This window comes from Gadus morhua, chromosome 4 (genome assembly GCF_902167405.1).
Source record: "Gadus morhua chromosome 4, gadMor3.0, whole genome shotgun sequence".
In the NCBI taxonomy this organism is placed as follows: Eukaryota; Metazoa; Chordata; class Actinopteri; order Gadiformes; family Gadidae; genus Gadus; species Gadus morhua.
In genome coordinates this window covers 1,454,542-1,467,041 of record NC_044051.1, presented here as the reverse complement: position 1 = coordinate 1,467,041, position 12,500 = coordinate 1,454,542, and the positions used below count along the sequence as shown (strand labels likewise).

The following is a 12,500-nucleotide window of genomic DNA, read 5'->3' as shown; positions in this document are numbered from 1 at the left end:
CCCCCACCCCCTCCCCCCCGAAGGCGGCAGCGCAGTCGCGGGCGTAGCGTTGCAGCGGGCTCCACGTGCGGCCGAAGTCCCGCGAGCGCTCCAGCGTCATGGTGGCCGGGCGTGGCGAGCGGAAGACCAGGATGAGGTGTGTGACGTAGAACTCCGCCTCCAGGTCCAGCTGCACCGTCTCCGGCTCCGCCCCCTCCGCCGACTGCCACCAGGTGCCCGGCTTCCGGAAGGAGGAGTCGGCCATGGCGCCCGCCGGGTGCGCCAGGTGCGGGACGCCGGCGTTGCACTTGCCGCACTTGGGCGCGGCCGAGCACTTGGGGGCGCGGCCGGGGGCGGAGCCGTCGGCGTGGTAGGAGCAGTAGCGCTCGGTGGCGTTGAGGCCGCACGCCGTCTGGGTCAGGACGTGGCGCCCCAGGACCAGGTTCCCCATGCGGGGGTTGCAGGCGCGGCCGTCGCAGCGAGGCCCCACCCCCCCCAGGGACAGGCCCAGCCCCCCCCCTCCTCCTCCGGCTCCTCCTCCACCGGCCACTGGCGGCCAAAACACAGGAGAAACACGTGGGTCGTTAGAGACGGACACTGGGTTCCCTCGGCGTCGGAAGCAGCCTAACCTGTAGGCTTCTTTGAGCAAGACCCTGACTTGACGCTTTGTATAGACGCATCCAATAAAGACGTCAATTGTAACCACGCAAAAGTGCACACGCAAGCACTCGTTCTCACATGCACACGCCTTAACAAACATTAACGCATGAACGACTTTCTTACGATAACGCTATTCTCGTATTAGTGTCATAGTAGCATTACTAAACACAAAAGATGAAGGGACCTACTATTGATAAGGGTAGGTGTGCGTGTGTGTGTGTCGGAGCATGTGTTTGCGCAAGCGAGCGCGTGTGCGACTGAGTGTGCTTCCAGTTGTGCACCTGCCTGCAGCAGGTTTGTTTGTTTTCTGGCTCTCTGTACGAATGGACAGGTTAAGGTTTAGTCTGGGAAGAGGCAAAGGAGAATGACAGTCGCAGCATTGAGACAAGTTCCATGCGCTTATCGCCTGCAGCAACCGTCCCCGCGCGCCAGACATACACTTGTGTGCACCCCTCAGCTGAACCCAGGTGCCAAGATGCGCGCGCAATCGCACGCACACTGCGTACATCAATCATCCAGGCAGAAAAACCTAAAGGGTTCTTACAGTGGTGGGGCTAGTACTGTACAAAATGGTGCTCATGTGTTTAATGTTCAGTTGTTTGCATCAAAGCACATGAGATTTAACTCGTTACATAATGATGTGTTTATAAAAGTCTAATAACAAAGAGTATGTGCTCATGTCAATCTATTTTCATTTTCAAATAAATGAAGCAAATTTTGATTTAACGGCTTCCTGTTCACATTTTTTAAATAAGTTTTTAATAAATATTATAAACGTGTTGTTGTAATAGTAGTAGAGAGTGTTCGGCGATGATGCCATATTGTTGAGGCTGACTAAAGAAAGCGTATCCCACTAACCTGTTTCTAAGAGCATAGCCCAAGAAGCAAGGAGTAAAAGCACCATGGTGCCGAACTCCGATCCCCGAGGTCTTAAAAGCCAAGGTAGGAAAAGTGATGAAAGTGTCGCTCGATAGGCAACAAAACAGCACCAGCAAACAAACGTCCCATCCACGGTGACAAAGACAAGTGCGTAGGACTGCACGCCAGCCACTGTAAACTGTATCTGTCGGCCAGTGGTGATGAAACTATCAAAACGTTATCCGTCGCCGAGGGAGAAAGATTCCATGTTTGTCCTCGGAGACTTGCGAGACATCTGTTCGGGGCGCTTTGCCTCGCTTTGGTCTCTTCGATTCGTCTGGACTCGGGAACCACCGACTTTCTGCGGTACACACAACTTTCTACGCGCCACACACACACACACACACATACGCACACGGACACACAGACGCGCACTCAAGAGCAGACACTTGCTTCGCGTTCCCCCGTGGTGGTTGGTATATATACGGGGTGACAGCGGCCAGTGCGTGGCTCCGCCCCCTTTCGCGCACTTTTCTTCGATTTAAAGCAACATTCCTGATATTAGTCAGAGGGTCGGAGATCAGTGTTGCCAGATTGGGCGTGAAATATGGCCCAATCTGGCAACCCTGTCGGAGATGCGTCAGGTAGTCTACTACAGGTGTTGGTCACGCCACGTTTGTTCGGCGGACTTTCTTTATTAACCAGAGAAGCGCTGATGAAAGTTTGTCCTCAGAGAGGGACATAAAAAAAGTGTGTTCTTTTTTGCATGACAGCGAGAAAGCCGTGGTGCGTGAGGAATGCTCGTACCCAAAATGTGGACTAATTGGCTTGGATCGGAGCCGCGTACACAATGCATTGGTGACGCACTTCAAATAATTATGGAGATGCGTCGCTTGGATGGACTGAGCGAACTATCAGAATGCACTTATTGTCAATAATTGCATATGGTGCGATGACGCCCATCGGTAATTGTTCAAATTACTGTCTGCTCTCTCTTCTGCGATCTGGTTACCCTGACGATAGGGAGATCATCGTGAATAACAGACATTATGTACCGGAACATTAAAACGACGCTTAAATGACACGTTTCTCCTCTGAGAAGATTTAAGATAAAAAAAAAAGGACTAAACTTGGCATTGTTTACACACATAGATAACACGTGGTGTAGGCCAAGAAGCACTGTCAGCCAGTCTAGTCTGTGATTGGTTAATAGCGTCATTGGAGCGTTTCAGTGTTACTGACCGAGTCCCGCTAGGACTCATGTATACGGTATACCAGATATATATTTCCGGCAATCAACTTAACGACACTGTTCAAAGCCAAATGGTTTTGCCACAGTTCAGATCCGGTTATGGAATTATCTAAATGATCTGAAAAACTATAGCTTGTGGGAGCCCCCTAGTGGCTAAATCAAACCTTTAAACTAAAAACCGCTCAGTGAACCACGGCAGTGAATCACTTGGGGATCTTTGATCTTATTTTGATCTAAATCAATAACTCAAACTGAGAATAATATGCAAGGCAAGGTATATGATCTTATGAAAGTCAGTTGATGAAAATACAACGATCAGGCCTGTCTAAAATATAATGGTCGCATGTGTATGTAAACGTGTCTGTGTTTCTATGTGTGTGTGTGCGTGTTTGTGTGAATGGGCACGTGTGTGTGGATGTGTTTGTTTGCGTATTTGTGTTTGAATGTTCATGAACGTATGTGTGTGCGTGTGTTTGTGTTTCTGCGTGCGTGTGTGTGTGTGTGTGTGTGTGTGTGTGTGTTTGTGTGTGTGTGTCTCCCTCTCCCTCTGCCGCACCGTGCTCCAGGTCCCAGGTTCTCCACGTTCAGCCAACCATCAACCAGCTGTTCCTTATCTCTCCCCATCCCTGGGCCGGTCAGAGCCACGAGGCGGGCCTCTCTGCCCCCTCCATCCATCCTTCTACTCTGTCTCGCTTTACTTGGGTGTCACAGCGAACATTAGGACCTAAAGGCAATAGGCTATGTACAAGTGTCATATCGTAAGAAAACCACCAGCTCGTCTGCGTATAACGTAACACTACACGGAACGGCTCACACTACGGTAAACCACATTACCCCTGGCAACGGGGACGGAGGGCTGAACTCGACTTGAACTTGACTTGTGTCTTGTCTCATATACATCTGTACAAATTCCCCGTGTGTAACCCAACGCGAACCGCCTCGAGGTCGTGGGTTACCGAAGACTCGCTCATTCATGGATTCTGGTCTCGTGGACGGCACCGGAGAATGAAATGATATCCGAACGACTGCTTCAGGATCGTGTTCACTCACTGGTGTTCAGGCACGAGGGGCCTACACCACGGGTCTCGTGCCTCACACCTCGCGTGGTCTCTCTCACACAGACACACACACACACACACACACACACACACACACACACACATACACACACACACACACACACACACACACACACACACACACACACACACACACACACACACACACACACACACACACACACACAGCTCAGACTTCAAAGGAGGCTTTCTGCCACTGGAGTGAACTGAAACGCTCCTGACATCGACACACCTTCCCTGCGGGGGCAAAATCAACCAAGAGACTGACAGGACCCCCCCCCCCCCCCCCACACACACACACACACACACACACACACACAGGTATCTATAGGCTTTACCTATAGAGACGTGAGCGCATACCAGTAGGTCTACACACACTCATGCATGCTTGCATGCAATTAAGCCAATGGAATGATGCGCACACCCGAGCCCAGCCAGGCGTGACCAGGTGCTTCGTACGTGATGCCCTCCTCACACACACGTAGCCCGCCGCGACCCGCGACCTACATACGAACACCACGTGCACGCCTGTCCTCGGAGCATGATTGACCCATGAGTGAGTGAGTGAGTGAGTGACTGACTGACTGACTGACTGACTGAGTGACTGACTGGTTAATTACTGAGATGTCTGAAGAGGCTGAGTTCATAACGGGCGGAGGTCACGGGGCAGTGAGGTAAGGCCGTGAGCATTTCAAACACACAGAAAAAAGGGCTCATGGGTCATTTCACCGGAATTCCGCCCAGCCCAGCGCAGAGCCCGCTGTTTCACCGTGGAAGGGTTCGACTGGGTCCATTGAAGACACTCAGGCTTGAGCACGTCAAACGTTTAGGGCCCGTTGAACTCTTCGGTGAGGGGGAAAATAAAAAAAAAACAGCAATATCTTGTAGACAGTTTGAGCCTGGAGTCATAGAGCTGCTCAGACAGAGAGCCCTGCGACCTACATATGACAATCACTTCCCCTTCTGACTAAGCCAGGGCCCATCTCCCCTTGTTCTTAGATAATATGTCAAAGATCTATCTGCACATATCTACCCTGTATATGCATCTCACAAGGTGTGTGTTGAATCATAAAATAAGAAAAATATTATTTGAAGTTTTTTGCCAGATCTTGTTATAGTTAAATAGATTTGTGTATTAATAATCCTTCTCAATATACAATGTTTCCTTCTCTATATTAGACATAGGCATACATCTAAATGCATTATAGATGTAAAGTTCAGGATAGCAGAAAGGGTATATTATAATACTTGATTCTAGATATTGAATCATAAATAATCCATAACTAAATACAAATATTTTTAGGGAACACATCAGTCAAATACAAAGTGATACAGAAAGATATTCAACCAAATCTGTTCGCTTCCACCAAAAACGTCTCCCTTGCACTGAGTCCATCCGTCCGCTAGTGGCCGCTCTGACGTTACCCGGGGTCCGCCGCTAGGGGGCGCTCTGACGTCACCCCAAGCCCGCCGCCTATTATGTGTTTTGGGTTAAAGTTCAAACGTTTAACTTCCGGCTCGGCGGCAAAGCGTGTGGCTGTTCAGAGAATACGTTATTGTGTCGAAAGGCACAAAATACACATTAAGCATATCGGCGAACATCCCCTTGTGCTAACAGAATGGTGAGTTTATGTGCATTTTTCTTTAACTCACGGATGTTTTGTTTGTTGGTACTTTTGATGGGTTTTTATGTTAGCCGGGGAGCTAGCGTTAGCAGCTAGACTCAATTCAATGAATGAGTCTCTTCACGCAGCGCTGTTGCCTTCTCTTTGGACTCGAACCCGCGAGTATAGTGAAATAATGCACGGGATTGTTCGTTATTATACAAATATCTGTTATATTCCTTGTGAAATAGTTTATTTTGTTTTGCAGCCATATAGAGAACTATGGGCTGTACCATTATGCGGCATGGGTTCCAATATGCGTTTCCAAAAAAACGTACTTAAATCCCCCGATCCTAAAGGCTAGCCGTTGATTTTAACGTTAACTTGTCCGTTTCTGTTCTGCAGAGTTTACCTCTTAACCCGAAGCCCTTCCTCAACGGGCTCACCGGCAAACCCGTGATGGTGAAGCTGAAGTGGGGAATGGAGTACAAAGGATACTTGGTGTCGGTGGACGGCTACATGAACATGCAGGTGAGGGAATACACATCTCCTGGACATCAGTGGCCCGAAGCCTTAGCCAACTCTGGCATTGTGATCGTTGTAGGGCATGTCTGGATGTGTGTGTGTAAATGTTGATATTTGACATGTGATGTGTATCTACCCAACAGTTGGCCAACACAGAAGAGTATGTTGACGGAGCACTGGCAGGTCATCTGGGTGAAGTTCTCATCAGGTACGGTCGCTTTGATCGATGGTGATTAGATGCACAGACCACTCTTCTAGAGAAGACACCTTACCGCAGCTAGAGGAAAGAGGGTAGAAGCAGATATATCTTGGATTCGTCAGCTGTGTCAGTCACCTAAAGTGAAATATTCTAATTTTTGACAGCAACAATCTTGTTAGTGCAGACAATTTAATCATCTTACTGATTAAGTGGTTACTAGTAATGATGCCTCTAAAACAAGGACAAGACAACACCTGCGATATTATTATATCTAAATTATGTCTAGTCTCATCACAATATCGATATAATGATAATGCATTGGCTGGACTAATATAAACAAGTTTGTTTACACCCAATCCCCCCTATTAAACTTTCACGAATGAGTATGCTTTAACATCCTTGTTGGGAGAAGGCACAGAAACTGGAATATTTCTGAACTGTTAAGCTCAAATGATTACTTGAACTTGTGGCACAAAGGAAAGATTGGATATAAAATTGGACTTTGTATAAAGTTTGGTACAATGTTTCTTAAAGCCCAGTGTTTCAGGAGCGACGTTTAGTCGTGTGTTTAGTTAACACACGACTGATGCAGTGCTAATACATTATTAATACCAACCAGGACCCAATGCACAAGATCTTACAGCTCGTATCGAAGTGCAATTATATATTTGAAACAGGCTGAAATATTATATTGTATATGATGCTGTTTTTATGTCATGTATCCTTTATATCATATCTATATGAATCGTATCTGTCTGTGTGTAGAACAATGTTCTCTAAAGAGCCGGTCTCTTCCCCCCTCAGGTGTAATAACGTTCTGTACATCTGAATCCTATCTGTCTGTGTGTAGAACAATGTTCTCTAAAGAGCCGGTCTCTCCCCCCCTCAGGTGTAATAACGTTCTGTACATCCGAGGCGTGGAGGAGGAGGAGGAAGACGGGGAGATGAGGGAATGACGGAACCATGGAGGAGAAACGAAGAAGCCCTAACTGATATTCTGTTTGTTTTTACTTTAAGTGTTCCCCTTTTTGTGCGTTTTCACCATGTGAAAGCAGTGGATATTTGTGGATGAATGACGTGGCTCATTTTGTTTAAAGTTTTTGGAAAGATTCCTTTTTTACTGTATAAGACCAATCTTGGAAAATTGTAATAGAAAACAATAAAAAATGAAAATCATTCAGTTTGTCTTTTTCTGGAGCATTTGCTCATTAACTAGTATTGATGGTAACATATTCACCAACAGAAGACCGGGATTGGCCTCTAGTGACTTCATCTATGGAAACGCCCCCTTGTTTGGACTTTGAGCTCTTCGTCAAATATTTGCTTTTCCACAAACTTCCATTTCTGCAGTTAGGCAACCCCAGTTTGTAGCGGAGCATGTCCAGCTACACGTTTTAAATTACAAAATGCCTACCCAATACAGACTGCTGGTAAAAAACGCCAGCCAGGTTGTGGTCATATGCAGCAATGGTGAAAAGTACCTGCAGAAGGATGCAGTGCAAAATCTTTGCGTGGTGGATAACGGTAGCGTGGTGATCGGGTGGTGAGTTTTAAATCTACTTAAATTAAGCAGGTCAGACCCCCCCCATTGTTCAACGTCCGCTGTTTTCAAAATATAACCTACTGTTAATTACGTAGGTTTTAGTTCATATAAATAAGGGATTAAACCTAGTACTTGGATGTGGTCCAACTAGTGATGGTCTGATCAAAGCCGTGGGACCGTCGGACGACGTCCAAGCCGAATATCCAGAAGAGCTTTTCGAGAAGGTCATCGATGCAACGGGCATGTGTGTCATCCCTGGTGCGTAAAAGAAAATGGATCATACAGCAAACTTGTAGGTTTACAACCGCATCACCGAACACTATATTACAAATCCCTATTTGGAGTTCATTTGTTTCAGGGTTGGTGGACGCTCACACGCATCCCGTATGGGCAGGCGACCGTGTGCATGAATTTGCTATGAAGGTAAAACACTAATTACCGAGAGCCTGATTCCCGGCATCACCAGAAGCGTTCGTTTACAATGAGTGTCGCCGCCCGCAGCTGGCTGGAGCCTCGTACATGGACGTGCACCGCGCCGGGGGCGGCATCCACTTCACGGTGGAGCACACGCGGGCGGCGGCGGCCCCCGACCTGCTGGCCTCTCTCACAGCCCGGCTGGGCCGCATGTTGAGGGCCGGCAGCACGCTGGTGGAGTGCAAGAGCGGATACGGCCTGGAGCTCGAGACGGAGGTGAAGATGCTGGAGGTGATCGAGAAGGCGAGGCGCTCATTGCCCATCAACATCTCGTCCACCTACTGCGGGGCCCACGCCGTGCCCAGGTAGACGGAGGTCGACATGTTTCAATTCAGTCAAAGTGAAGAACTTTAAATGGACCAATGGGAAACCGAGCTGTTTACATTAATCAAATTAGTAAGAAAATGGCAATACGATGAAGTATTGATTGAGGTGCGGATATTACAATTGCATTTATTGAAAGTTTGTTTCGTTTTATTTTAACAATTTGAGACTTATGACGCCTATGGCGGTGGTTGGGGTTAATTTTTCTCTTCAATAAAACGTTAGTTTCTCTTTCGTCGCAGAGGTAAGACGGTGGCTGAGGCCACGGAGGACGTTCTGCGGGTCCAGCTCCCCGCGCTGCGCAGGCGCATTACCGCCGGCGACCTGCGGGTGGACAACATCGACGTGTTCTGCGAGCGGGGCGTATTCGACCTGGACGCCACGCGCGCCATCCTCCAGGCGGGCCGCGACATGGGGCTGCACATCAACTTCCACGGCGACGAGCTGCACCCCATGAACTCTGCACAGGTGTTGGTCGGGTTGTTATAACACGCACACACAGAAAACCCATACACACATGTAGCTACACACTCACGCGTACTCGCACCTCACACAGAGAAACGCGCAGACACGAAACACACACAGAGAAACACACACACACACACACACACACACACACACACTGAATGCGAAACTTTGTTTTGCTTTCTTGTCAGTTGGGGGCGGAGCTTGGCGCCCTGGCCATCAGTCACCTGGAGGAGGTGACGGACGAGGGGATCGCTGCCATGGCAACCGCCAAAACCGCCGCAGTCCTGTTGCCAACTACAGCCTACATCCTGAGGCACACACACACACACACACACACACACACACACACACACACACACACACACACACACACACACACACACACACACACACACACACACACACACACACACACACACACACACACACACACACACACAATCCAGGAAGCTCTGGACTAATAGTGTCTGTGTGTGTTTGTTTGTGTGTGTCTGTGTGTGCGTGTTTGTGTGTGTCTGTGTACGTGTCTGTGTGTGCGTGTGTGTGTGCTCGCGTCTGTGTGTGTGTGTGCAGGCTCCCCCAGCCGCGGGCCCGAGCCATGCTGGAGGCGGGGCTGATCGTAGCGCTGGGCAGCGACTTCAACCCCAACGCGTACTGCTGCTCCATGGTGCCCTCCCCCGGCTCCACCCCCCATCCACACTGTTATGATTGATCCACTATCATAAACGACCCCCCCCCCCCCACAGTGTGTGTGTGTGGGAGGGTCCCACAGACACAACAGACTGGTCCCAAGATGGAAAAGATTGATAGAAACAATTCTTTTAAATAATATCGGTGAAGTTTTAACAATACGGCTAAATGGATGCAGTGAACCAAAAATTTTTTTTTTGTGATTCAAAATCCAAATGCATCCAAATGACAGATTTGGACAAGTATGTGTTTTAGATAGATGGATAGATAATTTTAAAAATTGTAATAATCCTTTACAGGAAATGACAGTGCCACTGCAGCTTCAAGACAGACATGACACCACACATTGCCTCAGATAGCTTACATAAATAAGTTAAAAATACAATAAATAAATACAAAAAAAGTGCAAAGTTCGTTTTGTGCATTGTAAAACCTTATAGCAGTTTGTTTGTATCCCCCCCCCCCCCCCCCCCCCACAGCCCCTGGTCATGCATCTGGCCTGTGTGAACATGAGGATGACCATGCCAGAGGCTCTGGTGGGGGCCACCATCAACGCCGCCTACGCCCTCGGCCGCTCGGACACACACGGCTCCCTGGAGGCGGGCAAACACGGAGACCTGGTGGTCCTCAACTGTAGACGGTGAGTCCAGGCTGTAGACCCCCGCCTTGGTCTGTCCTACCCGCTATGGAGTTAGACGAACTAGTACGCGCTTGTGGTCAGATCGTTTTTCGGCGCCCCCAAGTGGCGGTTAAGTGAAAGTGCGAAGAGTAGACCTTTTGGTTTTATACAATGATGAAATTGCTCATGATGAAAAAATTCTAGATGTCTTTAAGTCTTTCAACAATCAATTAATCTCCTTTAAATAAACTTTTGTAGCCAGACTAAATCGCTGACACATACAAGACATGAGTGCTATTAAAAAAGTATAATTCCTACATTGCTTAATCACCATATTTTATTTTATCATATATATATTTTCGATTCCCCGTTTTGTTGCTGTGGTTCCCCCAGATGGGAACACCTGATCTACCAGCTCGGAGGTCACCACGAGGTCATCCGCTACGTCATCATCAAGGGGTCCGTCGTCCACGACAACGACAACATCCTGGCCTTCTAGACTACAAGAAGACATTTTTTTCTACCTCTTTCCACTCACTTAAATAGACTAGAATAGTTTGGAAAACATAGTACTCTGCTAGGAGGATTATCCCATCAGATGCACCCGACATGCCTTAACCCCTAACTGTATGATATCATCGTCACAGCCATGTCCGTTCCACTCCCAAACATGATGAAGAAAAAATATGAATCAATGACTGAATTAAAGGATCCTCATATGTTTCAGATATCTGTCTCTTGGTTTTATTGGGCACAGTATACACACAATGCTCAGTGGTTAATAAACGCATCTCTATACAAATGTTTCTGTTGCAAGGGCATTCAAAGCTTTTAACAAAACGAGCCCCTTCTCTGCCCTCAGTCGATTCTGGTTGACCTTGACTTGACCTCAATACTTCACAACTCGTTTAAATAGAAACACTAGTAGTTACACTGCGATGAGATTATTGCTGTTAATAGACATTATTAGCTCATATTGTATTCACAACAGTACGAATGTTAGTCTATAGACGAGGAACGCATGATAAAAAATATATTCTGACGTGGCATGCCATGCACTAATGTAGCGTATTTAAATCGTAACATGAAAAAGGTAACCGTTTACAAAGCACTCTTGAACGAAAAATATGAAGGAATCGAGCCCGTCAAGCTTCATATTTCTTCCCTGCCCGGTGGATCTGTTGGTATAGTGTCATGGAGAACGCCATACCAAGGAGCTAGAGGGCAAAAAAAAAAAAAAAAAAAAAGATAAGTGAATGAATCGAAAGCAAAACTCCGGCAAAACTCAGGTCATGGTGTCCGTTTCCTACCTGTACGACCAGGACACACATGGCGATGGTTCCGATAAGGTGTTTGTTGTCGTCAAGCCACTCCTCCACTTTGTCGTAGCAACCCTGGAGAGGGGAGAGGGCCATGGGGATTAGGAGGAGGAGGCAGGAAGTGTTGTACACCCTTTGAGATTACGGTTACTGTATTGTCTACACACTTTGTATTTTGACTCAGATGTTAAAAAATTAAATGCAAACAACCATATGCAATGTCTTTGTTTAACACACATGTACACACGTACACACACCCACACACACAGTGAGAACCATGCCAAAAAAAACTTGTGTCTGTGGTGACAGTAATATGTGGGAGGAGCATGTGTGTATTTAGGGTTAGACAGACAGACAGAAAGACACAGACAGACAGACAGACAGACAGACGGGCGTACCCGTGTCCAGACGGTGCTGGAGGCGTTGCGGCCGCAGCCGGGCTGGACGTCCTGGCAGCAGCGGTCGGGGACCACCTTGGCCTGCAGGGCGGCGTGCCAGTCCGTGTGGCCGTCCACGCCGCAGCAGTGCCACTGGAGGAGGGGAGGGGAACAGCACGCCAGTCAGGAGGACGGACAGACGGACGGACGGATGGACGGACGGCAGGGAACACTCTGATCACCTCCGCGACTCATAATAGAGTTATGAGTCGCGGATGTGGTTGAAACATGCATTTTCTTAATTTCTTTTTGCCTCAGGATCGAATGTTGTTAATTTGATTTTTATTGTTATTCTTGGATTATAAGTTTAATATGACTTGAGGGTTTTGGACATTTCAGTGATGAGCGCCAACTGTCACACAGTTCATGTTCAAATCCACACCTTACAGCTACCAACTGTTCAAAGACAGCAGCGATTTTTTGGGCAGATAAGTATTTATATCGGGGGGGGGGGGGGGGGGGGGGGGGGG

General features: G+C 47.8%; 4 protein-coding genes across 4 annotated transcripts in view; 2 read left to right on the top strand and 2 right to left on the bottom strand.

Moving 5' to 3' along the window:
* ntn4 (netrin 4) overlaps positions 1 to 2,001 on the bottom strand; it is a 27,281-nt gene extending 25,280 nt beyond the window's left edge. Inside the window, exons 1-2 of the mRNA XM_030353182.1 lie at positions 1,498 to 2,001; positions 1 to 528 (exon numbers count right to left, since the gene is read on the bottom strand). The exon at positions 1 to 528 is cut by the window's left edge and continues 107 nt beyond it. Of these exons, the coding sequence (XP_030209042.1) occupies positions 1 to 528; positions 1,498 to 1,543 (574 nt within the window). The 5' untranslated portion in view covers positions 1,544 to 2,001. The remainder of the gene's footprint in view (positions 529 to 1,497) is intronic.
* A 3,292-nt stretch (positions 2,002 to 5,293) lies between these two features.
* On the top strand, positions 5,294 to 7,332 carry snrpf (small nuclear ribonucleoprotein polypeptide F). The gene is made up of 4 exons (XM_030353244.1): positions 5,294 to 5,450; positions 5,838 to 5,963; positions 6,101 to 6,165; positions 7,046 to 7,332. The coding sequence occupies exons 1-4, from the start codon at positions 5,448 to 5,450 to the stop codon at positions 7,110 to 7,112; spliced, it is 261 nt and encodes an 86-aa protein (XP_030209104.1). The 5' UTR covers positions 5,294 to 5,447; the 3' UTR covers positions 7,113 to 7,332.
* Positions 7,333 to 7,485: 153 nt separating this feature from the next.
* Positions 7,486 to 11,002, top strand: amdhd1 (amidohydrolase domain containing 1). Its single transcript, XM_030353205.1, has 9 exons — positions 7,486 to 7,699; positions 7,851 to 7,957; positions 8,058 to 8,122; positions 8,201 to 8,478; positions 8,740 to 8,965; positions 9,154 to 9,278; positions 9,539 to 9,632; positions 10,135 to 10,295; positions 10,668 to 11,002. Exons 1-9 carry the CDS (start codon positions 7,563 to 7,565, stop codon positions 10,771 to 10,773), a joined length of 1,299 nt encoding a protein of 432 aa, XP_030209065.1. The 5' UTR covers positions 7,486 to 7,562; the 3' UTR covers positions 10,774 to 11,002.
* LOC115541476 (tetraspanin-9) lies at positions 10,992 to 12,123 on the bottom strand (the record flags this gene model as incomplete). Its single annotated transcript, XM_030353220.1, is given in 3 exon segments — positions 10,992 to 11,491; positions 11,585 to 11,668; positions 11,992 to 12,123. Coding segments are annotated over 3 exon segments (288 nt in total), but the record flags the coding sequence as incomplete, so codon positions are not given.
* Between the last annotated feature and the right edge of the window lie 377 nt (positions 12,124 to 12,500).